At 37.9% G+C, this 27,591-nt stretch overlaps 1 protein-coding gene across 1 annotated transcript in view; it reads left to right on the forward strand.

Annotated features, from left to right (window-relative positions):
• LOC150083627 (semaphorin-5A-like) overlaps nt 1–27,591 on the forward strand; it is a 120,407-nt gene that overhangs the window by 39,043 nt on the left and 53,773 nt on the right. The window contains exons 7-8 of the mRNA XM_090378545.1: nt 15,314–15,414; nt 23,349–23,548. Coding sequence (XP_090234671.1) covers nt 15,314–15,414; nt 23,349–23,548 — 301 coding nt within the window. The remainder of the gene's footprint in view (nt 1–15,313; nt 15,415–23,348; nt 23,549–27,591) is intronic.

Consider the following 27,591-nt stretch of genomic DNA (forward strand, 5'->3'; position numbering starts at 1 on the left):
TTCTTCGTAAGAGCACCCCTTTGTTCCATTCACTAATCTTGTTGCCCTTCTCTGTACTCGTTCCAGCAGCTCTACATCCTTCTTGAAATGAGGCCTCCAGACCTGTATACAGTACTCTAGGTGTGGCCTGACCATTGCCTTATACAAGGGAATAATCACATCCTTATCCCTGCTGAAAAAATTCCTGTATATCATTGACAATACTCCATGAGCTACTCTTGCAGCCCGTCTGCACTGCTCAGAGAACTTCATATCTGCCTGCACAACCACCCCCAAGTCCCTTTCATTCTCTACCACTGTCAGTGTAGTACCACAGAGTTGATACGTTGCTCTGGGGTTGCTGTTTCCCATGTGTAGTACTTTACATTTGTCAATGTTAAACTTCATTTGCCACCTCTCAGCCCATCTGCTCAACCTTTCCAGATCCTGTTGCAGCAGCATAGTGTCAGTAGTGTCCTTGACAACCCTGCCAACCTTCGTATTGTCTGCAAACTTGGACATTAAGCTTGATATACCATCATCAATATCATTTATAAATACAGAAAACAATAATGGACCCAACACTGAGCCCTGAGGGACTCCACTAATAACATTAGTCCACGATGAGCAGTGTCCATTGATTACCACTCTCTGTCTTCTCCCCCTGAACCACCCCTTTATCCATAGCAACAATTTGCCTCCAATGTCACACTGCTCCAATTTGTGTAGCAGTCTTCCATGTGCAACAGTATCAAAAGCCTTTCTAAGATCCAAGTATATAATATCAAAGCTATTCCCTGCATCCAGTTCTTTTTGTGACTGCATCATAGTATCCAATCAGATTGGTCAGGCAAGACTTCCCCTTAACAAAACCATGCTGTGTCCGAGCTATAACTGAAGTCTTGTCGAAATGATCCTGCAGTGCTTCTTTAACCAGTGCCTCCATTAATTTTCCTGGAACAGAAGTTAAACTCACAGGTGTGTAATTACTTGTGTCAGCCTTTGATCCTCCTTTGTGAATTGGGGTCACATTTGCACATTTCCAGTCTATGGGTACCTCCCCTGAGTCCAAGGAAGCTCTCATAATTATGGCTAAGGGTTTGCTTACTTCCTTTGCTGCCTCCTTTAATATAACTGGATAGATCCCATCCACCCCGGGTGCCTTTCTTGTGTTTATCTTCAACAATTTCTCCTCCACTTTACTCCCAGTTATTTCAAGATTCTGTAGCTTACTGCTAGAGTTGAATACACCTCTGGCATTCCCCTCGCTGAATAATTCCTCGTGTGTGAATGTCGATGCAAAATATTCATTTAGTTTGTTAGCTACCTGAGCAGGATCATCAACAGTTGACCCATCAATATCAAGTGGACCAATCTGATTCATCCCCTTCCTTCTAGAGTTTACATAAGTAAAGAACTCTTTGCTGTTTTTCTTTGCATCCCTTGCCAAGGATTTCTCGTAATCTGCCTTCGCCTGCCTAACCTCCTTTGTAACTTGGTTGCATTACAACTTGTATCTATCATAGGCTTCTGTGTCATGTGTTAATTTGTAAGTATCCCATGCATTTTTCTTCTCTGCCATATGCCTCATTAGTTCATCTGACATCCATTTTGGCCTAAACCTTGAACAATATTTCTTAGTTGGTATGTAAAGCCTAGTAGCTTCCAAGATAAGTTCTTTGAATGCTCCCCATTTTGAATTTGCTGTTGGTAACATCATCAGTTGGTCCCACTGTATAGAATTTAAATACTGTCTCAGTCCATCGTAGTCGCCTTTACGGAAGCAATAACCCTTCCCTTTACCCCTAATGGTAGTTACCTCTTTGAGTAAATCCCACTTCAGCACACTGTGACCACTGCCACCTAGTGGTTCATTTATCTGCAGATTCTTAATGCATGAAGAATCACTGCTGATAATCAAATCAAGAGTATTAGTCCCTCTAGTTGCCTCCCGAACATGCTGATGTAGAAAACAATCATCCAATAAATCCACAAAAGCCCTGCTAGTGTGTGAGTGACCAGCCCCCAAATTCCAGTCAATATCTGGGAAATTAAAATCTCCCATTATAAGACTCTCTGATTTACTGGCCCACTCTATTCCCCTGTACAGTTTCTTATTATAGTCATCAGAGTCATTAGGCCTATAGCACACGCCTACTTCTCAATTTTGATCTCCCAATGCTTATGTCACACCAAACTGACTCAACACTGCACTGTCCAGCGATGTCGACTGGCTTCACTTCCTTGGTTTTTATGTGTTTCTTAACTAATAGCATAACCCCTCCCCCCTTCCTATCCTGTCTATCCTTTCTGTAGACGTTGTACTCCCCAAATTGCAGTTCTGCATCCCTTATATCTGTGTGACACCACGTCTCTGATATCCCAACAATATCTGCCTTCGATGTTTTGAGCAATACCTCTAATTCATCAAATTTATTTACTAAACTCCTGGCATTGGTGTACACGCAAGTATACCTGCACCTGTTTCTATTCTTAGCTACCCTAACACAACCCATGTGTTTACTTGTACCGCAGTGGCTCCCAGCAGTCTCTGAAATATCAAGCATCTTGTTTTTCAGGCTTCTGCTCATTCTAATAGAAGCAGTGCAAGAATCTCTTTCACCTCTGCCAGTGGCTACTGTCAATCTATTGGTCTTTGTCTCCCCCCAAGCTAGCAGTTTTCCGACCCACCTAACACTGCCTCGATAGCATCAGCAAATATTCTTGCACCCTTTCTATTTAAGTGTATCCCATCCCTGTAGAAGCAATCTCTCCTGTTAACAAGTACAGTCCAGGCTGAAAAAAATTCTACCCCTTGAGCCTTGCACAATCTTTCCAGGGCCGAATCGATCGACAAGGCTCTCATCATATACTCCCTCCTATCGTGTCATTTTACTTTTCCTTGTGTTTATACCCAAAGTCAGGGTTGGTGCTAAGCAGAAAGAAGAGGACACAGTTAGTCAGGGATGCCTATTAAAAATTTTCTCTCTCTCTCTCAAAAAAAAAAAATCCAAATCGGAAGTATTTACTTAAAAATAAAATCATTAGTGAAGTGGTCATGTTGTGCACCCCCTTGACGTTCTTTAAAATTTCTTCTAATTGTTTTTTCTCCTTCCCTTATATTGCTATTACTTTAAGTTTTAAAATACTATTGTATGTCATATCTCTTTTTTTATACAGGGCACCTGACATTTAGAATGTTTTCTAAAAAGTTATTCCACTACTCCTAATATAACACGTATGTCATCTATATATTTTAATAAGTTTACATTCATTCAACTCAAATTTGATGCACTGCAGCTTATAGCCTTTTGCATGTGCCTATTTCAAATTGATATTATAGTTTTTATGGGTTGATTGTTTAGTGAAATAAAAAATGCATTGACCTGGCCAATTGCTGATGAATGTGATGGTTAATGCCTTTGTTAAGGTATTTTGCCAGTATAAATTCAGTTTGAAAATAACTTTTAAGCAGTACAGTATTTCTTGATATGTTGCACTTTAGTTTGCATTAATATAAAAACGTATTAAATAAATGCAGTTATAGTGTTTTGTTGCATTATTTGCATACAAACAAAACAATTAAAGTTGGATCTAAGAGCATATGCAACTGTTTTGATTTTACTAGGTAAGGCATGCTTTAATTAATGATGTTAATTTACAAATTATTTGATGTTTAACAATCCATTTTGCTGTATTATATTTTAGAATATTTCTCACTGTAATTTATAATTTGTCACTGCCATGAAAAAAAAAGAAAAAATCTCTGGTGTGGAGAATAGAAAGAGGAAAACGGCTTTAAAGAAATAGGCAAAAACAAATGGGAGAGTTAAAATAAGTATTTGCTCCTTCAACACAACTCATCAAAAGATCCATTGGCTTCATTGTGTGTCAATCCTTCTTGATTCATATCATGTGCAGAAAATTTTGAAAACAAACAGAAGCAGCAGCAAGAACAGCAAATGTATCTCATGTTCTTTGAACCGGTCCAAATCCATTGCAGTCATCAGTGACACAAGGGACAATTAAAAGGAATCAGCATCAGTAGCACCTTCTTCTTCTACCTTTTTGGAAGTACCAAAGTAATCTTCATCAAGGTAATGATGAAGATTATTCATCATTACCTTGATGAAGATTACTTTGTCCCTCACATTCATTGGATGATCCTGCTATTTAGCCAAAAATAACAGATAAAGTGAGACAGATTCTTATAGAACTTGGGCCAGTTCAAAGATGGATTTCATTTATTCAGAAAAAGACAAACAAAAATCCAGCAATAGTTATTATTACAGAAAGTGAAGAAACTCCAAACAAGTACATATAAATTGATTAACAGTCAGTCTGACCTAAGTCATATAAATCATCTAAAGAATCTACAGGATCATCTAAAAGAAATAGAATTCTGAAGGAAACACAACACAGTTTTAGTTTTGTAAAAGGAAAGTCACGTTTAATGAACCTGGTTAGCTATTTTGACAGAGTCATTCATGAGCTGAATGTAGGAAATAATTTGAACGTTGTTTATGTAGGTTTTAGTGAAATATTTAGCTCAGTCTGCACGAGAAGTTACTGTAGTTCATATTCTGATTCAGAGTTTGTATGGACTATTTCTATTGAATCATCTGTTTATCCTATTACAATGACCAAATCTGTGCAGGAACAGTCAGTTTACCACTGACTTAATAGTTTAATGGTTGATGGGATATTCCGATACTCAATTTTTTCTCATTCTACATGAGAGGTTATGTTCTGTTCTCCAATTTGAGTTATGCAAAAATAGCACTTGTTCATATGATCGGTTGGTTCCTTCCATATTTTTAACTGTCTCTGAGATGTAACAAACGATTAATGTAGAATATATGAGGAACCTACTTGTCCTGATCACCTAATTTGCCACCAAAATAAAGTTCATAAAGTTAATAGGAAGTTAATAGGCATTATAGGCTGTCAGTGAGATTTAATTGTTTAATTACTGCATAAATAACAAAAGCTACTAGTGAATTAATGCACTGGCATTTCAAAAGCACATACAACTGCAGTTAAGACCAAAAACTATAAAAATAGCACTAGTTTACTAATATAACTCACACACTTATAATCCACCTATATGGCCTTAGTTGCTAATGCTCCTAAAAACTAAACCATAATCCACCTAATTGACCTGTCTGGGAGGTTTGTTTTTTGCTCTATATCCATCTGACATTCAGGAAGCAGGTGAGACAAAATAGTCTAGAAGCTTCTGGTAACCAAATACTTCAGCGCAAGATCTAGAAAACTTCCAGCTCTAGAACTTTCCAATCCAATTTGGAATCTAACTAATATGAACAGAAACCAAAATCTAAATACATGAAAATTAAAATATATGAACTATCTTAAAAACTGATGGTGCTAGATAAAAATGGGCCACATATTTGAAATCAATTTTTAAAAAATACTAACGAAGTCTACCATATTTCTGTTGGAAAAAAAATATTTTCATTGTTTGACTTTAACATTTACATTGTACTTTGGCTCATATGGTCCTTAGTACTTATTGCCCCGCTTGTCTATCTGAGATTGAAAATGATATTTAGTTATGCTAATGATATTGATTAAACAAGAATAAATACTTCGGCTGTTAGGCGCCTCCGTAGCCAGGTGGGAAGGAGCAGCAGTGCGTAGAACATGCTTCTTGATTAGACCGGGGTTCGAGCCCATCACCACCAAATACAGAGGATGCGGAAAGGTCAGAGAATGACCACCGCATATTCCCGAAGCAATATGGCCTTAGTTGCTAATGCTCCTAAAAAACCTAATAACAACAACTTCGGCTTTAGATGACCAGGAAATGTGTGAAATTTTTTTCTTAGCCTAATTAGCAAATTTAATCTTCTCAAAAATCATTGCTAGCAACTGTCCTGAAGCATTTTACTATGATTATCTCCACATCATCATTCATAAGTAGATCATTATTGTCAACTCTCCCTCAGTATTATTACAGAAAGTACAGAAAGTCTTAACATTTGAAGTCATTCTATTTTTTAGGTGGTAAATGTTTTACCCCCCATCCCACCTCAGGTTAAGTAGTATGATAAGTGAATCTCAGCAAAAGCCTGGTGTCACAACAGGTCTGTTACATGAGATTGGGAAGAAGAACTTTAAATATTAAATTATTCAGCTAATATATAATAAAATGTTTGTTTATAGTATCATAGTGAAAATGTTAGTACAATGAACTTAACTTGTTGCTGCCCAAAATCCCAATGGCCACAATCCCAACAGTCCAAAATCCCCACAGCCAAAAATCCTGGCATGCCGATTGCATTTAAAAAACAGTTAGAGAATCCATATCTCAGAAACTGTTTATGATAAAAAATGTTTTTCATGTAATCAAAACTGCCACTAAAAACATTAAAAATTTATTTGAACACATGGAACATGTACATTGCAGTTATGCCAACAGTATATGCTATTGTTAATATTTTATGTCATATTAATGAATAAACAACACACTTTATATATAAATATATAATGAATATAAATAAATAAACAACAAACTTTATATATGTATATATATATATATATAAAGTTTGTATTAATATATTGAATAAAGTGTGCATAAATGGATATGAAAGTTGCACAAAGTGCAAGTAACTAGAAGGGTGAGGATAGTTGAAAAAGAAGTGTAGTAGATATGTGAAAGGATGTTAATATCCTAAAAGTTATAATGAATTAAGAAAATTATGGGCTAAATTACTAAGCCAGTAGAAGGTTGGAGAACCCTAAAGAAAAATTACTACAGCAAAAAATACCAATAAAATAAAAATAGAAAGTGGTATAGCTGTCATCAGATATGGGGGGGGGATTTATTTAGGTAATGGTCGAATATAGGTAAGGCAAAAGTGCCATCAGGCACTTTTGCCTTACTTTTAATTGATAAAAAATTGTGGGCACAGTTTTAAATGTACCATCCATAGTCCAATATTGAGCACATGATAGGATTGAATATTTACTTTTGCTGTAAATAGAAGAATTCTTTCCTCTCCCACTGCAGAATCCCTAACAAGAAACGATTTACCGTTTAATGTATGGTGTGAAGCATCTGGGATATCAAGTTCCTCAAGTGACTGTGGTTCTGACGGTCGTTCTGCTTCTCTTACGTTTTATTCTCTTACTAAGAACATATTTTGATGGCATATGTGGCAGATTCTCTGTAAGAACTGCTTATGTGCTGGTTTGAATAATTTGGCACAGTAGATGTTTCATTTGCTTCGCACATTCTTTCATTTGGCCAATAGCTTTTGACACAGTGTCAGCACCGTCTTGTGGAGCGTGATTATGGCTTACATAATTTTGAAGATAATGCCCTCCATTCAAATATTTTGTTGTTGCTCCACCTTCGGAACTTTCTGATTTTCTTCTTTTGCAGCACCAGTAGTATACATCATTATGATGTTTATCTTGGATCAATAAATAACTAAGTACATTAATTTTAGCACTTCCCTTCTGAGACAACAATTTCACAAACTTCATCCATTTTTGCTGAAGGGTGGACAAACATTAACACTATTTCTCAAATATACACTCTTATATACATAGGTCAAAAATCCTGATTATACCAGGTTCTGACTTTTCGGATTTTTCACTGTCGCTGTCGAAATGACATAATCCTCATCCGCAGTCAATAATGGTTCTTAATATAGATTAAAATTCTATTATAGTAACAGCCATACATGCCGGGTAATTTACAGCGATGAGCCAAAACATTATGACCACCTACCTAATATGATGTTGGTTCTCCATGTGTAGCCAAAACAGCTCGTACCCAGCGAGGCATGGATGCTACAAGATTTCTAAATGTGTCTTGTGGTATCTGGTACCAACACATAACCAGCAGATCCTTTAACTCCTGTAAGGTCCATGGTTGAGACGCCGCAGATCGGAGTTGCTGTTGTAACACAAACCACAGATGCTCGAAGGTGATTGATGTCTGGGGAATTTTGGAGGCCAGGGCAGTACCTAGAAGTGTTCCGCAGAACAATCTCGAAAAATCTGGACAGTGTGGCATGGTGCATTACCCTGCTGAAAGACGGCACCGCCAGAGGGGAAGGCCGTTGCCATGAAAGGGTGTACCTGGTCAGCAATGATGTTTAGGTAAAGTGTATTTAGTGTCAGACGGCACCAGGGGTTCCCCTATCTCTGTGTTGCTTTCATTGTGGGTGTAACAGTTCACTGTAAAGGCCAGAGATTTAAAAGTGTATGGTTCATGTATATGTCTAATGTTGTATATCATTGTTCTTCTGGCCATTTAGCCGCTGGGCCCTGATGGGACCCAACGTTGCCCACACTTGGCCTCGTGGAGGCAGACCAAGTACCCAGTAGCTCTATATTTTACTCTGGTAGGCCCTTCCACCTAGTTTCCTAAGATTTCAGTGGCTAGAGCCTATTTAAAAAAAGGGGGAGGGAGAGAATGCTAGAATTGAAAAGCCAAATATCGTTGATCGCGGTTCAGTTTTGAGTGATTAAATTTAGACATGTGGGAGTATGCTGGTATATAGATAGAGTAAGGGGTGGAGACTGAAGGCTGGTGGGAAAGACAGTATGGGGATGACAGAGAAGATGCCTCACTGACCGCCATGCAGCAGGGAGGGGGGAGACAGATAGTTGTCTCTCCTTCCTTTCCAGGGAGTGTGAATTAAAGCGAGCCAGGCTAGGGCCCCTGTTCGGATTGCACATTGGCGCATTGTGAACAAGGTTCATTGTCCTACGTTGATAGTTGGTCTGAATATTGTGGTTGTCATGTCAGGTCTAATGTCATACTTCAGGCGATAGTCTCGTTCTTGTGCTTGGCCTCGTTCTTGTTGTCAGTCACATTCAGGAGGTGTAATGTCCACAATTATTATAGGTACACTTCCTTGGGATACGGCATTGGGTTTTCTTTTCATTGTTGTCTATTTCTTGTTACTGCTGCAGCTCTTTTTCTCGTGAAGAGGTCTTGTACATATTTGTGAAGATCTTGTACTCCTCACAGGAGTCCAGGAGGTGGTTTTCCCGGTCCTGAGGTATATAAGCAAGCTGTATGTTGAAGTTCCTGCGCAGGCCCTCGCAATTTGGCATTGGTGCATCAGGTGATGCCATGTCTCTCTTTCCCCACATGAGCATTGTGTGTCTTCAAGCTTGTTGTTGTTTTTTGGTTTTTAGGAGCATTAGCAACTAAGGCCATATTGCTCCGGGATATGCGGTGGTCATTCCGTGACCTTTCCGCATCCTCCGTATTTGGTGGTGATGGGCTCGAACCCCGGTCTAATCAAGAAGCGTGTGCTACGCACTGCTGCTCCTTCCCACCTGGCTACGGAGGTGCCTGTGTCTTCAAGCATCCGAGTGCTACAAGTTTGTCATTGAAGGGTCTGTGGCCCATTAGAAAATATATAGAAAATATGGGTATAATCCTGGTTGGAACCAGGGTGGTGATCTCGGATAGAATTTGTCGACATTGGGTAGGAACTTTTGCCTTATCTCTCCTTTGGTTGAGGTTGTCCAATGGTTTTGCCATTCCTGTTTCAGATGAATTGCCAGTTGATTCTTTTCTGCTGTCTTGCCATTTGTGGGTACTATGGTGAAACCCACGAATGTCATTGAAACTCCTTTTGACAAGTGATGGAGCAGGCTGCGTCTTACAATCTCCGGGATATGCGGTGGTCTGGTGGTCCAGAGGGAGGGCCCCTGCCAGGATCTGCAATGCCTGCATACTGACAGTGTTACATGCTTGGGTCATTGCTAGGAGTATTGTTCTTTGAATCGAGTCCAGGATTCTTTTGTTTACTGCCATCGTTGTTTTATGGTACCAGATTGCGACCGCATAGCAAATCATTGGTAGGAAGGTTGTTCTGTAGTATAGGGAGAGTGATCTCTTATTGAGGCCCCAGTCATGCCTGGAAATCCTGGCAACCAGAGCTGTGTATCTTCTGATTTTAATTCTTAAGTGTTTCAGATGCTGTTGGAAGGAGAAGTCGAGTATGACTCCGAGGTATCCCATCTGTGTAGCCAGCTGTACAGTTCCATTTATTTCGATCTGTGGTGGTCTGTGGATGTAGTTTTCTCAGGTGAAATCTGTAGATGATTCGCGGTGGTCCAGTTTTGAAGGATCATTAGGGCATTGTTTGCCTGAACTTCTAGTTGGGCCCCTTGAGTCGGCTTCCACCATCAGGACAAGGTCATTGTCAAAGACCATATTCCACAGGAGTGGGCCCAGCACAGACCACTGTGGACTGTTTTAATGAGCCTTTGTTAGGGTGCTATAACTTCGATCTTCCGTTGTGAAAGATATGTCTTTATGTTGTTGTAAAGGTTGATTGGTACATTCGCCGTCCGTAGTCTGCCGAGGACGCTCGGCCACCAAAGGGAGTTGAATGCCCCAGCAAAATCCACTGCAATCACCAGAAAATATTTCGTTTGGCATTAGCTTGCAGCCGCAAGTAGGTTTCTCATTGCTTCAGTTGTAGACAGGCCTGTTTTGAAGCCATTTGGCTGCTTCAAGGTTTGCCGCCGAGTAATGTTGCTAGATGCGTTTGTGCAAGAGTCTCTCATACAATTTACTTAGCACTGATAGCAATGGTATGGGTCTGTATGATCTTGGTAATTCCGGATTCTTGCTGGGGTTTTTCAGTATTAACTTCAAACCTGCCACCCTCCAATTCATGGGAAAGTATCCATGTTCCAGGCAGCAATTGTATAGCTGTCGCTTCACTATCTCTGGCTCCAACATATCTTTTCCCGGACACTTCTTTGGTCTGATTTGTGCTGCCGGGCACAGGAGTTCTTCTCAGGTAAGTGGCTGTTCTCGGGTTTCCATGTCGTATTCTTCATTATCCCAGCACAGTTGGAGTTGTGCTTCAGTGTTGGGGTTTGCAGATTCTTTGTAGATACAGTTCAGTATATTTTCAATTGATTGTTCCCACATTGTTGTTGAAAGGCCCTGCGGTGTTCTTGTGGTAGTGAAGACCTTGCCTCTGGGCAGTTTATTGGTGGTGATCTTATATATCACCCTCCAGGGGACCGCATTCAAGTTGTGGAGATGAACTGCTCCCACGTTTTCCTTTTGCTTTTCTTTATTTTGTCCGTGTATTGGTTTTGGACCTTTGTATCGCTGCCTTAGTGTGTCCACTTCTGTAGCTGGCCACATCCTGCGGGCATATTGAAATTCTTTTCTCCTTTTAATGACTTCTCTTTGCAGGGCCTGGATCTCCTGGTTCCACTAGGGTGTCGCTCCTGGTGAGGGGTTTTTCCTTTTAATGGCTGCTGAGCTGACATCAGTAATGAGGTTTGTAATTTTACGTTGGAGGGTATCAGGGTCATCTGCGTGTCCCATTTGTCTGCAGCGAGGAAGTCGTGGTAGTGAGTGCTTCAGCGAAGATATTCCAGTCAGCTTTGTTTACTGCATATCTGTTCATGACTTATTTCAGGATTGGTGTTCTGATTAGTGTTCTTGAAATCCGGAAGGAGATGATGCGGTGATCTGAGGTTGTCCAGGAGTCCTCTACCCTCCACTTGATGATGTGTGCCGTTATGTTTGTGGTGGCTAGGGAGATGTCGATCGTTGCCTCCCACATTGTGTTGCAGTAGGTGGGCAACTGTTGGGTTGGTTGAGAATCTCGTACGTGGATCCTATAAGGTAGTTCTCTAGCTGTTGTCCATTATTGGTTCCTCTCCTGTCTTCTGTGGTACTATGCCAGGCGGGGAGTGGCAATTTATGTCTGCTCCAATTACAATCTTTTGATTAGGAAGTACATTCAGCAGGTGCCGAAGGTAAGTAATGACTGGTGCAATCTCTTGTCCTGGTCTGCTGTACACAGAGAGCACGTAGAAGCTTCCTATGGGGGTGATGATATGGGCACAAGCTGCCCAGTCAGTGCACAGTTGCTTCCCCTCCTCAGACCACTGCTGCCCAGTCAGTGCACAGTGGGTTCCCCTCCTCAGACCACTTTCGGTAGGTACTAACCACGGCTGACCGTGAGCACCCCATCAACCATGCTGTTTCGGATATGCTCTGACGCAGTCATCTGGCCATTACAATTTGCCCTTTGTCAAACTCGCTTAAGTCTGCTGCCTTTCCCATCTGAAGAACAAGCAAGAGTAACACTGATTAACGGAGCTCAGTATCAGGTATTTTTTATACCAGTTGCTTCGATTTGCATAACGACTTGCTGGTCTTAATGTTTTGGCTCATCGGTGTACTTGTGGTAGTTGCAAAACAAGTTAATTCTTAAAAGGGCGACATTTTTTATTCTTCAAATGAGGTTATAGATTATGGATTAATTACTGAGTGGTCATGCCTAATGCACTTGTCAAAAAATTTCAAGAAAGTACATCTAATAACAAATACCTGTATAATTACAGTTCTTGTGTTTTTTTTTTTTTCTTTTTTGGTTTTTTAGGAGCATTAGCAACTAAGGCCATATTGCTCCGGGAATATGCGGTGGTCATTCCCTGACCTTTCCGCATTCTCCATATTTGGTGGTGACAGGCTCGACCCCCAGTCTAATTAAGAAGCGTATGCTACGCACTGTTGCTACTTCCCACCTGGCTACGGAGGCGCCAATTACAGTTCTAGTTATGCTAATGATATTTATGAAAAATGTTAAGCAGCTGCCAAAATACATTACTCTAAATTTTCATATTCTGAAACTATTCTTATTTCAAGTTTTATATCTTTAGCCTTTCAATGCTATACCTATAATTATTGCTCAAACACCCTATACGAATACCAAAATTTGAACTGAAAAATTACCAATTAAATGCAATATAAGAAAGTAAAATTAATTAAGTCGTTTTTATTTGCTGTCGTATTTTAAAATTGTTTGTTATTTTTGTAACAGAAAACATGATCTTCAAATTGAGAGAGGTATTTCTCATAAAATTTTTGTTATATTTTATATTCTTTCTATACAAAATTAATCTAAAAAGGTAAATTTTTACTTACTAAAAACTAATAAATATATAGAATTATATTTGTATATTTTTACAATATAGTAGATACTGTCGGGATTTTGGGCCAGACTCAACTTAACTAGTTTCTTAATTTCTGTCAGAGTTTCTTGAGTTTGGACTGTGTGTATAAGAAATGAGGACTGTGTATATAAATTAATAAGTAAGCCAGTTACTGATCCAAGAGGCTATTTGCCTATCTCATTGTTACCAAATCTTGGTAAAGTATTGGAAAGATTGATATTAATCAGATTGGAGGCTTTATTTTTGGCCGGAAATTTAGATTTTCCACATCAATATGGTTTTAAAAGGAAAAGCTTGACAGAGAATGCAATATATGATCTTGTTAATTATAGTATCTTGGTATAATTGTAGATGATAATATGTCATTTGTGGCAGATCTTGAATATCTGAGTGGCAAGGTTAAAAAATTTGCTGCCTCTATTGTAAGGATTACTAGAAAGGACTGGGAACTTGGTAAATGGTCCTTGGGTTATATTATAAGATTATATTCTTACCTATAGTATCAAATGCTGCTTCTGTCTGGTTTAAGAGAATTAATGTAATTAAATGTAGGAATAAGATTAACTCAATTCAGAGATCCATGTTGCTAACAATATTAAGAGTGTGTAAAACCATCTCTACTCATGCAATGCAGGTAATTGCTGGCACCCTTCCATTACATTTATGTATAACATTTAGGGCATTCAGCTATTTTTTTGAGAAAGGGAATTCAGATTTCATTTTTGGGTATTACTAATGACATTTTGGTAGATAAAAAAATTGAGGAAAAGAATATATGGTTAAAGTTAAATGAAATATGGAAGAACTGTTGGAGCACAAGTAATACTGGATATGTTACTTGGCTATTTATCCCAAAAATAAGTTTTAATACGGGTAACAAGGCTAAGTGGTTTTACCCAAATATGGAAGGGTCTTATTTGCTAATGGGACATGGCTCATTAAAAGCTAAGCTATGTGATCTAGGTCTGGAAACAGATCCCTTGTGTTCCTGTAGGTTCAACAAGACTTGGGATCATGTTTTGTATGATTGCCCAATTTACGAAGAATTTAGAAGTAAATTAAGAGCTAGCTTGTCTACATTGAATAGGGAAAGTGAAACAGAATGGTTAATTGATGAAAAACGTTTTAAGCTATTATAGGAATTTTGTAGGAGCATGTTCCTTAAAAGGAAGCAGATATCTATTTTGATTAGTGTAGATTAGGTTTTTAGTATGACGGAATGACTGTACTTTTTTTCTTTTGCTGGCATCAGTTAAGTATTACTGATGTGGGATTGCGCTTTGCGAGTATTCTTTCTTTGGCTGGCCTGTAAAGGGAAATTTTTTTTATTTTTATTTGTTTTTTGTTTGCTGGCATCAGTAGTGTTTACTGTTGCAGGATTGTTCCATGCGGGCTGGTTAAAGAGAGATATATTTTTTAGGGGGGAGATTTTTTTTTGCTGGCTCCTAGGTTTGGTCAGCCTAGAAGTGAGAGATGCTGGCACCCATCAGACTTGCACTACTGCTGGTGGGTGCGGGACTTTTGTGTTATTTACACAAACAGTATAGTAGCATTAGCATTAGCATTAGTAGAGGCATATGATGCAAGAAAGCAAGCTTATTCAGCATCAGCCAAAAAAAAAAAAAAAACAACCACTACTCCCATCTCACCCCTCCGTTCGTTCGAAATACCTGTCCAGCTGAGCCTTAAATTTGTTTAGGCTATCAACAAGCGATGGGAGTCTATTCCACAAACTAACTGCCCGCTGGCTAAAGGCAAATTTCCGCACATCTATCCGACATCCGTCTTTCCTCAATTTGAATTTATGCCCTCTCAGGTGATTATTCTGAGCAAGAGGAAGAATCCCATCGGCATTGAGCATACTCAAGCCATTCAAAGCCTTATACACCTCTATCAGATCACCTCGCCGATGCCTAGTCTCCAGGCTCTGTAATTTGCAAAACTTAAGCCTTTCTTCGTAAGAGCAACCCTGTGTTCCAAAGTAGACCCATTTGCTGTTGATGGACACTGAGATGTGGTTGCCTGGGTGGTGCCTGCTCCCTGGTGGCTAAGTGATCTGCCTATTTTTTTTTTTTTTTTTTTTGACTGCTCCACTTGGATACACCAATATAAGTGGAGATGGACATCAGTTTGGGTGCCACTAGAGACAGTTATACATAAACTGAACTGAACTGAACTGCATGTATAGGAATGTGAACTATACAAGCTAGTATATTTAATTTTTATTCAAATTTATTTATTTAATAAACAGCTGCAAAAAATTGACACAAAAGATTATTTATTTATTAGAGAAGTATTTAAAGTTACTATTTTGTTTTGCATTAATTTTGTATAATGTCTGTACTAGAGCCTGCATTCATTTCATCTTTCGAAGTTGGGAGCTTTATCTATTTCTTTTACAAGGAAATTGATGACAACACTTGTGATTCTGATAATTTTGAAAGGAAGGTGAGTACTTAATATTTCATAGCCAAATTTAAAAGTATTAGTTCCAAAGTATTGGTGTAACAGTTACATATATTAAAGAAGTATTTGACCAAAACCAATTTTTCACACACACGCGCGCGCTTCTTGATTAGACTGGGGTTCGAGCCCGTGACCACCAAATATGGAGGATGCAGAAAGGTCAGGGAATGACCATCGCTATCCCCAGAGCAATATGGCCTTAGTTGCTAATCACACACACACACACACACACACACACACACACACACACACACACACACACACACACACACACACACACACACACACACACACACACACACACATCAAACTTGGAATGGCATATTTGGATTAGCTTGCAAAAATGTCTTAACAGTTGCACTGATATTTTTCTAAGGCTTTAAGGGAAAATATGGATTGAGAGCACTTCGACCTGAGCAGTTTGAAATTTTTGGCATATCTTCATAACTTAGTGGGGATTAAACATAGTCTAAATACTGATCTTGTGAAATTAATGGTTGCAAAAGCTTGAAATGACTTCTTAGCTTTTTTTATCAGAATTAATACTGTCATTTTCTCATGCCAATTAGTTTCACATACTGCTTATCTCAGCTCAGATGGCATTTATTAAAATGCCTATGTGAATACAGTAAATCCTCGGTTTCACATGGTTTCTGTTTAATGAACAGAAAAAAATTGATTAGCACCAACGTACCTCTATACAGTAATGATAAATTACTTTAATAATTATGTATCAACCAGTAAAGTCAAGGTAAATAAAAGCATTTTTTATTGTGTAACTTTATTTCAACTTTTCTGATGATACCTACATACATATATATTTTTTTTTCTCCAAAATTTTATTAGAATTATGTTATGTCCTTAATTTTGTATACTCAGTTATCATCAACCAGTATATAATACTGTACTATGTAAAAGCAAGCTGTGAATTGATTTTGATTAGGCCAAGATACGAAGCTAAAAGCATTACATAAATTAAAGCATGAAATTAGAAAAAATATGAAATAAGATCAAATAAATTACTAAATAAATAAATACTAATTACTGCCTGTATGAATCATTATACTAATATGTTTGTTTGCCCTCTTGGAAGGATCGCCTTCCTCCTCACACTGAGTGAAAAAGACCCGATTTGAGTTCTGTCAATGACAGGAGAAATTTTATGAGTATTTTTCCCAACGTGGCTGAGATAGTCAGTCTCAGGGGGAGGACAGCATGGTTTTTTATCCTGGAAACTGGTTTTTCATCCAGAAAAACAGAAATCAACCTCAGAATACGCAATTTACAGACAATATACACGGAGCAGTATGGTCTTAGTCACCGATGCTCCTAAAATCCTACTACAACAACAACTAATATGTTTGTGTGCGTGCGCGCACACACACACACACACACACACACACATGACAACACAAAATAACTTTTAAATTTCAATTATGTGGGGTATATATGGTCTTCAAAAATGAATTTCGATTTAACAGACATTCAGAAATAATGGACACTCCTTCCTCCTGTTAGTTCATAAATTTGAGGGTTTACTGTACAGTGGTACCTTGGTTTGCGAGCATAATTCGTTCCGGAAACGTGCTCGTAATCCAAAGCACTCGTATATCAAAGCGATAATGGAAACCCAGATGATTTGTTCCAAAACTCAAAAATATTCATATACTGTAAAAATGATTAATACAAAATATCTACATACGTTTTTATATTTTTAATATTTAAATTTAATATACATAAAGCAATCGAATTTATTAATTATTGGGTAGGACGACTTTCACTGGCACTAACGGAATCACTGCTATCTGTTGACTTTATCTTTTTTGTAACAAGGAACCTATCCAATGACACTTGCTTTTGCCTCCTTTTGAGGATTTCACTGAAATATGACATTGCATTGTCGTTAAACAGATTCATCGCTTGCAGTATTGCAAAATGAGGAGGCACGCTTGATACACATAATCAAAGCTGCGCGCGTGTAGCAACTGAATAAATAACATCGTAAAGGCAGAGATACACTATTAACACCTCACATTTTACTAAAGCACATTTCTAGGGGTTACTACCATAAAACAATAAAAACAATTTCCAGTTGCGTTCCTGCTAGTGGAATCTGTTATAAACTGGTAGTAAACTTGATCTAATTGCATTTGCGATAATACCGATAGCTGGAATTGTGTTGGTTTTTACGTTATTATGGTGAAATGTGTTTCCCCTTCACTGATATAAAAAACATAAATACATTTTCAGAATCTTCTCTTCATTCCTATTGTGTTGCGTTCGGTTGGGGTGATTCTGCGTTTGACTGCCATTTCTTGTAAACACAAAGACGAATCATGCATAAGCGAATTCGGCTCATGTTATATAAGATATCGTTCCCTTATTTATAAATCGTGTATTTTCAAATTCGTGTAGTGTAAACACATGTTATACGAGGACTGACTGTACTCGTTTTGAAAGACCTCGCTCGTTTATCAAGTTAAAATTTATTAAAAATTTTTGCTCGTCTTGCAAAACACTCGCAGACCAAGTTACTCGCAATCCAAGGTACCACTGTATTTCTAATTTAGTCTGTCATTACTTATATTCAGTTTCATTTTAGCATTATCACTTTATATTTAAAGCAGATTAATTTTTATTATCTTATTCCATGTTTATATTAATGTTTTGACTTTCCTTTCTAAAAGGAAAGTCGAACGAGATTAAGTCTAGGGCTCGTTGGCCAAGCAATTGGGCTTTCATATCCAATCCAGTTGTCGTGGAAGCATTCATCCAGATAGAGATTCATATCAGTTAACTAATGGGCTGGATCTCTGCTTTGTTGAAATAAAAACATTTTTGAAAAGCCTTGCTGCAGAAATAGCCATTTCTATAGCATGTCTGGCATAGTGTACCCAGACATGCTATAGTCATTGTTATAGCATGTCTGAGTAAACTATGCCAGTCACAGTTACCTCCAAGAAAGAAAGAGAGAAAATAGACCTTTTTCTCTGACAATGTACAAAACGTGTTTTCCTTCTAGAATCACGGGTAGTTTCAATGTACACAATGTACATTACCATATGCAACAGAATAGTCACCTTATTGTTCCTGCTGGAAAAATTCTGTTATATCACAGAACCCATGAGTTGTCCTAGCAACATGTTTGCACTGCTCAGAGAATATCTTGTAAGACTGTATGTTATAACTTAGTGTTTTTTGACTTCCACAACCTTGAGTCCACACAGATGAAACATCATGCAATCGTACAGATTTTTGTCTGCTTTGATCATTTCATATTTCACATGAAAATGACACCTTGTTATTCTCATTGATTTCCTTCAGCATTTGTGATTTGTACAGTTTTCATCTTCATATGCTTCCTAAGGATTTTTTTTCCACACTGTTTTACAACTGCTGTAACACCTCACTGGTACATGTGACACATTTCCTAGGACTATGCAGAATGTTTATCTTGTGCAACCAGTGATTACTTTACTTGGCAATGGATTACTGCAGAAGTAACTAATCTATAGACTTCTTTAAATTAGTTATAAATATTCACTTTCTTGGTAAGAGTACCATTTTGTGACTCTTACTAATCCAATGTGATTATCCTGAACATAAAATATGGCTTCCAGACTTCCATGCATCACTGAAAATACAACCAAAGTATTACCATATGCAACAGAATAGTCACCTTATTGTTCCTGCTGGAAAAATTCTGTTCTATCACAGAACCCATGAGTTGTCCTAGCAACATGTTTGCACTGCTCAGAGAATATCTTGTAAGACTGTATGTTATAACTTAGTGTTTTTTGACTTCCACAACCTTGAGTATGGTAACATCCAGTTGGTATTCTGATATTTCTTCTACCCAAGTTACTTCCTTTCACCAGATGCAGTGCCTTATATTTATCAGCGTTAAACCTCAACTGCCGCTTTTCAGCCTATCTTCCTAATTTATCTAGATCTTGTTGGAGTAGTGTACCCTGATTCCTGTTAACAATCCCTCCAACCTTTATTTCTTCAGCAAACATTGACACTAAGGTCATTGGGGTGTAGCTCTGCGGTAGAACATTCGCTTTGCACGTGAAAGGCCTTGGGGGTCATTCCCCAGCACCTTCAATTAGTTTCATTTTTTATATAGGAATTTTTCTAGCAGGGATAAGGAGGTGATTATCCCCTTGTATAAGGCAATGGTCAGGCCACACCTTGAGTACTGTATGCAGGTCTGGAGGCCTCATTTTAGGAAAGATATAGAGCTGCTGGAATGAGTACAGAGAAGGGCAACAAGATTAGTGAATGGAACAAAGGGTTGCTCTTAAGAAGAAAGGCTTAAGTTTTGCAAATTACAGTGATCCGATAGTATAGGGCCTTGAATGCCTTGAAGAATCCCATCAGCATGCTCAGTGGTGATGGGATTCTTCCTCTTGCCCAGATTAATTGCCTGAAGGCACATAAATTCAAATTGAGGAAAGACAGTTGTAGAATAGATGTGCGGAAATTTGCCTTTAGCCAGCGGGTGGCTGATTGCTGGAACAAACTTCCATCTGTTGTTAGACGTTGATAGCTTAAATAAGTTCAAGGCAGAACTAGACAAACGCAAATGGATGGGTAAAATGGGAAGGTTTTTTTTTTTTTTTGTGGCTGATGCTGTTATAAGCTTGCTTTTTTCCATCATATGCCTCTACTAATGCTAATTATACTTGATATGCTTTTATCAATATCATTAAATAGGTTGTGGGTTTGAGCATTAGAGGCTCAAATCCACAATCTACTGTCTTGTGGCTTTGCTCATAACCGCTGGACCACAACCAGCCTGACATTACTTCCTGCATCACTTCATGAATCACTTACCATTATTTTCCCTGCAACATAAGGTCTAAACTTTGAATAATATCTCCAAGTTGGAATTAAATGCTTAGTAGCTTCTATAGTTACTTTCTTGAACACTTCCCATTTAGAGTTTTCAGTTGTTAAGAACATCAGTTAATCCCAATGAAAATAATTTAAAACTGTCTTAAGATCACTGTGGTCATCTTTTAGAAAGCAAAATCCCTTTCCTTTACCTGTAACAAGAGTTGTATCTTTAAATAAATCCCACACTTCTATTAAAATACTGTCCACTATGATTACTTCCGCACAGTGTTATTTTTAACTGAAAATTCTAAATGAAAAGGCACTGTTGATAATCAGATCAAGAATATTGCATTCTCTTGTTGCCTCTCTAACATGCTGGTATATAAATAGTCATCCAATAAATTCAGAAATGTTCTGCTACTGAGTTAGTGACCTACCCACAAGTTCCGTTCATTATCTGGAAAGTTAAAATCCCCCATGAAAACACATTCTGATTTACTGGCCCACTCTGTCGCGTAGTTGTCTCTTATACCGATCCAGTCATTTGACCTATAACTACTAAACTCATTTTTGTTTTCCCAGTGCTTGTCTCACCATACAGATTCAGTATTACACTGACACTCCACTTCAACTGAGTGCAGTTTTAGATTCTGCCTGCTTCTTAAGTAAGATTGTGATTGTCCCCTCTCCATTGTACTCATTGTATTCAAATTCTGCATCCCTTACATCTGATTGGTACCATGTTTCTGATATCCCTGTAATGTCCATATTTGACAATTTAGCCAATTCTTGAAATTTCAAATTTATTTACTATGTTCTATCATTAGTGTACAAGCAAGTATATGCGAGCTGGTTTTTGCTTTTAGCAACCCCGACACACTCCTTTTTAATCCCCTACACATATCTTTCCAGACTTTTTCATATCCCAATAGAAACACTGCAAGAATCAGATTTGCTTCTGCTTGCCGCTGTTGTTAAACTATTAGTCTGTATCTCCCCCAGACTAGCAGCTTGCCTACCCACCTAATCTGAGATGGTTCCAGGATTTTCTAAAAGGAGGATGGGCTAAACAGTGTTTCAGAGAATCATTGTTTGATCATCATGTAGCAGTAAAAAAATACTTTTACTGATACATGATGATTAAACTTAATATTTATATTATTAAGGGGAGGCTGTCGCCCCTTTAGCACCTACCTGGGATCACCCTTGCACTGCCTCAATGGCATCAGCAAATATTCTTGTATCCCTTCTATTTAAGTATATCCCATCCCTGTAAAAACGGCGCCTCCGTAGCCATGTGGGAAGGAGCAGCAGTGCGTAGCACACGCTTCTTGATTAGACCGGGGTTCGAGCCCATTACCACCAAATACGGAGGATGCGGAAAGGTCATGAAATGACCACCGCATATTCCGGAGCAATATGGCCTTAGTTGCTAATGCTCCCAAAAAAAAAAAAAAAAAACCCTGTAAAAACAGTCTGTAGGACTGAATTGACTAAAAAAAAAAGTCATCATGTATTTCCTCCTGTCATGTCTGGAAAAATCTTAGACACTTGTGGTCTTTTCTCAACATTGCCTTATACCTGTAAAGTAAATATTCAGATTGCCTATTCTCAATATCATTAAACAACAGTACACAAAAAAAGTGTACTGTTGTAAAACAACTGTAAACAACAATACACCTTTTTGTGCCTTTAAAAGATGATAACTGTTCTAAAATATCATTAACGTTTACACCTGGTAGACGCACTCTGGTCATGTTCTGTCTATTCTTTTTTGCACAATATATTCCCCATTTTGCTAAAAAAAAAAGAGAATCAATAAAAATAGTTACTTCCTTTGTGCACTTTCTGCTCTTGACAGTTCTTCTGTACTGTCTGATGCATTAGTATAAACTCTACCATTGAGCTGGGCAGCTAAGTGCTTGATTTTAATTTCTTTGAGAGCATCAACCCTGTTCTTCAAACTCTCATGTTTGCATATCAGAACTTTAAATTTTCATTTAATCTCCTCATACTGTTTGCATCAAAAAATACACAAATGCATCTCCTTTGGCTTTATCATGTTCTTCTACAAATGGCTCCACAAGCGGTGCACACTATAAAACCCCCGTAGAACTGCCCTTGGCAGTATTCTCCTGGGCCAAAACATTCTTGCTATTCTGAGCCCTTTGGTTTGCTGCTCTAGTCTGAGGCATGATTTTAGTTTAAATTTAAATTAAAAATACCACACTAAACTTAAGAGATATGTAAGTATAATAATAATGCTACAATATTCTCAGCTTATATGTACATACTGCACTATGAAATTACATGTATTGTATATTATGTTATACAAGTATAAAATCACATTCATATTATTATATATTTATAACTTATAAACCTTGGAAAACCACTTATGACATTAATTACACTTTTACAGAATTACATAAAAGAATATTATTGTTTATATCATTCTTATATCAATGCAATGAACACAAAGAATTCTGTCCAAATCACTCCTGTTGGAGTAATTTCCTAAGTCAAGTAAAAAGCAATTTTAATTTACTTTATCAAATAAATGCAAATAATAACTGCACTATAATTTGGAATTATCTAATTTTTTATTCCTCAAAGTAGTGTCAGGAAAATTGGCAAATTGACTATAAAATACATTAATTTACAGACGTGATATATTAATTCCTCATGGCCTTAATTGCTTCAACACTTAATCAGAAAAACCTGCCCATGTAGCCATCTGTGGAATATCTGAAATGCCACAATTATATATAGCAATGGTTCTCAACTGATAGGGTATGACCCTACCAGTGATCATGAAGAATATGCTGGGGTAGGGAGTTGTGTAATATACAGTATAATAATAAATTAAACACAATAAGAATGAAACTGGTTTTAATCAGTAAAAGGGTTATGGAAATGTTGCTGATTTTGGGTTTGCTAAAGTAGAAGATTGAGAAATATTGATCGATATATGGGGATTAGTATTATGCATTTCATTTCTTTAGAAAAATTGTAATATATCTAACTTTAAGGTCTAAGTTGTGATAAATATATATTCTGGTATATTTTAATTTTAGGTGATGCATTCTCGAGTAGCCAGAGTCTGTAAAAATGACAGAGGTGGTCGCTTTGTGCTCAAGAATAATTGGACAACATTTCTGAAAGCTGACTTGAATGCTTCCTCCACCAATTCTGGATTGAATTACCATAGGGAAATCCAGAGTATTTTTTTCTTGGAAAATCAGCAGACCTTCTATGCAGTTTTTATGAATACTGGGTATGTAACAGTTTATATATATAATATAGGTGTAAATACACCATAGATCACTCTTAAAGGGCAAAAAACTACGTTTATAGTGTAAAAGGGCATCATTTTATCTGTATCTCATATTGTGCTCCTCCTTCACAACGAGTTGCCATGTATTGCACTACCTCGAATAAGTAACGCTTCACAAAAAGAGAAGACTATTGTTACTTATTCTCAATGGGCACCACCACCCATGGTGGGTGGGCATTCTCAGTATGGTGGGTAGGCCCACTGAGAATAAGTAACAATAGTCTTCTCTTTTAGTGAAGCATTACTTATTCGAGGTAGTGCAATACATGGCAACTCGTTGTGAAGGAGGAGCACAATATGAGATACAGATAAAATTATGCCTTTTTATACTACAACATAGTTTTTTGTCCTTTAAGAGTGATCTATGGTGTATTTACACCTATATTATATAGATTATTTAAACTCTTAAACCTATGATGCCTTGTTGCATTGAGTTTAACTTTTATAGTAACAGTTTATAATACAGCTTTGTTTCCATATTAAATTAATAGACTTCACTAGGTTTCTTATTGAAAGTAAGCATACCACGAATACATTGTGGATTTGCTCTTTTATAGATTAATTTCACAAAAATTTTTCCGCTGGACGTTAACCTATTACTGGCTGTGCACTTAATCATTCGTGGGTTGTTCTTGACACTGATAGTAATGGCATCAAACATAAACACGTAGATTCCAATGCATATGGAAATACATGGAAGCATACATGGCCCCTATTTTGAGTATGACTATTGTTATCTATGTGTTTATGTTCTTATAAATGCTTAGATAAGAATTAATATTTTTATCTTTGTAAAAATGTGAGTGAGATATGTGAGGCTCTTGCTGTACACCTCTGAACAGTATTCTGATGTACAGTGATTGCTTGTTTCACCAGATTCATGGCACTGCTGTGAGTTTCCCTATTAGTGCTGTAGTAACTAATTTATCCATAAATGTGGCACATACTTTATATAGTGTTTTATACTTTCAGGATTTATTCAGGACCCAAAAACAATGAAAAAAGGTTATATAAACATGTGCCAAAATCAATGTTTCCAAAAGCCCTTTTTGAGAGACTTGAAAATGTTAAAAAAATACCTGTTGATCTCTGGGTGGGCAAATCCCATTACAATGGTGTAGGTAGATAGATGGGTTAAAAGTTGATTATTCTTCTGGTGAGCCGGTTTGTATTTATTTTTAAATGATATTTTACTGTTTGTAATCATAACTTATTACCATAAAATCAGTACTAAGTGCAGTGAGTTTGATGGGAGAAGTAACTTTAAAAGTTTTTGTGCTGTTAGAGTAAGACTGAAAGCTTATTCAGACCAAAAAATGACACATCTGTATCTTATGCATGGCAAGGTTTCTGGATTTTCATCTGCCAGATAAGAAGACTTCTCAAAGAGTAAATGAGTAAGTGTCTTGATGTACAGTCATTCAACAAGCGAGTTTCAGATGGTGATCAACCATTTGGCAACAGTAGCTTTGAGGAATAGTCCTGAATTGCATGGAATTCTTGACAGCACCCAAAGGATACCAGAAGCAGAGTGTGTACAACATGGAACTGTGGGGAAAATTTAACAGAAACAACAGTTTTTATATGTATCACATTCAAAGAGTACGTCTTACCGAAGCTGATTTCTCACCACAAGCTCATAGTCCCCATGCTCACTGTGCTCATGTTCTCTTTTTTTCCTAACCTCTATTGTTTTCTGATGAGGCTGGTTTCACAAGAAATGCTATGATCAATTTTCACAGTGACTGGGCAGAAAAGAATCTGCATGCCATCATCCAGTCAGGGGAATAACAACAATTTGATATTAATATGTGGGCAGGAATTATTACTGACTGCTTAATCAATCCTTTTGTTTTGCCTGGAAGATTAACAGAGAAACCCATTCCATGTTTTAAAGAATTATTTACTCTGCCTCATTTTAGTCAAGCAGTCAGAGATTATTTGGATGAACATTGTGGAGGCCCTGTTACATATCCCCTCTTAGGCACCTCCGTAGCCAGGTGGGAAGGAGCAGCAGTGCGTAGCACACGCTTCTTGATTAGACCAGGGTTCGAGCCCGTCACCACCAAATACGGAGGATGCGGAAAGGTCAGGGAATGACCACCGCATATCCCAGAGCAATATGGCCTTAGTTGCTAATGCTCCTAAAAACCAAATAACAAACAACAAACTACTTGTTAACAGGAGAGATTGCTTCTACAGGGATGGGATACACTTAAATAGAAAGGGTGCAAGAATATTTGCTGATGCTATTGAGGCAGTGTTAGGTGGGTCGGAAAACTGCTAGCTTGGGGGGAGACAAAGACCAATAGATTGACAGTAGCCACTGGCAGAGGTGAAAGAGATTCTTGCACTGCTTTTATTAGAATGAGCAGAAGCCTGAAAAACAAGATGCATGGTATTTCAGAGACTGCTGGGAGCCATTGCGGTACAAGTAAACACATGGGTTGTGTTAGGGTAGCTAAGAATAGAAACAGGTGCAGGTATACTTGCGTGTACACCAATGCTAGGAGTTTAGTAAATAAATTTGATGAATTTGAGGTATTGCTCAAAACATCGAAGGCAGATATTGTTGGGATATCAGAGACGTGGTGTCACACAGATATAAGGGATGCGGAACTGCAATTTGGGGAGTACAACGTCTACAGAAAGGATAGACAGGATAGGAAGGGGGGAGGTGTTATGCTATTAGTTAAGAAACACATAAAAACCAAGGAAGTGAAGCTAGTTGACATCGCTGGACAGTGCAGTGTGGAGTCAGTTTGGTGTGACATAAACATTGGGAGATCAAAATTGAGAGTAGGAGTGGGCTATAGGCCTAATGACTCTGATGAGTATAATAAGGAACTGTACAGGGAAATAGAGTGGGCCAGTAAATCAGAGTGTCTTATAATGGGAGATTTTAATTTCCCAGATATTGACTGGAATTTGGGGGCTGGATACTCACACACTAGCAGGGCTTTTGTGGATTTATTGGATGATTGTTTTCTACATCAGCATGTTCCGGAGGCAACTAGAGGGAGTAATACTCTTGATTTGATTATCAGCAGTGATTCTTCATGCATTAAGAATCTGCAGATAAATGAACCACTAGGTGGCAGTGATCACAGTGTGCTGAAGTGGGATTTACTCAAAGAGATAACTACCATTAGGGGTAAAGGGAAGGGTTATTGCTTCCGTAAAGGCGACTACGATGGACTGAGACAGTATTTAAATTCTATACAGTGGGACCAACTGATGATGTTACCAACAGCAAATTCAAAATGGGAAGCATTCAAAGAACTTATCTTGGAAGCTACTAGGCTTTACATACCAACTAAGAAATATTGTTCAAGGTTTAGGCCAAAATGGATGTCAGATGAACTAATGAGGCATATGGCAGAGAAGAAAAATGCATGGGATACTTACAAATTAACAAATGACACAGAAGCCTATGATAGATACAAGTTGATATGCAACCAAGTTACAAAGGAGGTTAGGCAGGCGAAGGCAGATTACGAGAAATCCTTGGCAAGGGATGCAAAGGAAAACAGCAAAGAGTTCTTTACTTATGTAAACTCTAGAAGGAAAGGGATGAATCAGATTGGTCCACTTGATATTGATGGGTCAACTGTTGATGACCCTGCTCAGGTAGCTAACAAACTAAATGAATATTTTGCATCGACATTCACACATGAGGAGTTATTCAGCGAGGGGAATGCCAGAGGTGTATTCAACTCTAGCAGTAAGCTACAGAATCTTGAAATAACTGGGAGTAAAGTGGAGGAGAAACTGTTGAAGATAAACACAAGAAAGGCACCCGGTGTGGATGGGATCTATCCAGTTATATTAAAGGAGGCAGCAAAGGAAGTAAGCAAACCCTTAGCCATAATTATGAGAGCTTCCTTGGACTCAGGGGAGGTACCCATAGACTGGAAATGTGCAAATGTGACCCCAATTCACAAAGGAGGATCAAAGGCTGACATAAGTAATTATAGACCTGT

This window comes from Mastigoproctus giganteus, chromosome 7 (assembly GCF_048544385.1).
Source record: "Mastigoproctus giganteus isolate SK-2022 chromosome 7, ASM4854438v1, whole genome shotgun sequence".
Classification (NCBI taxonomy): domain Eukaryota; kingdom Metazoa; phylum Arthropoda; class Arachnida; order Uropygi; family Thelyphonidae; genus Mastigoproctus; species Mastigoproctus giganteus.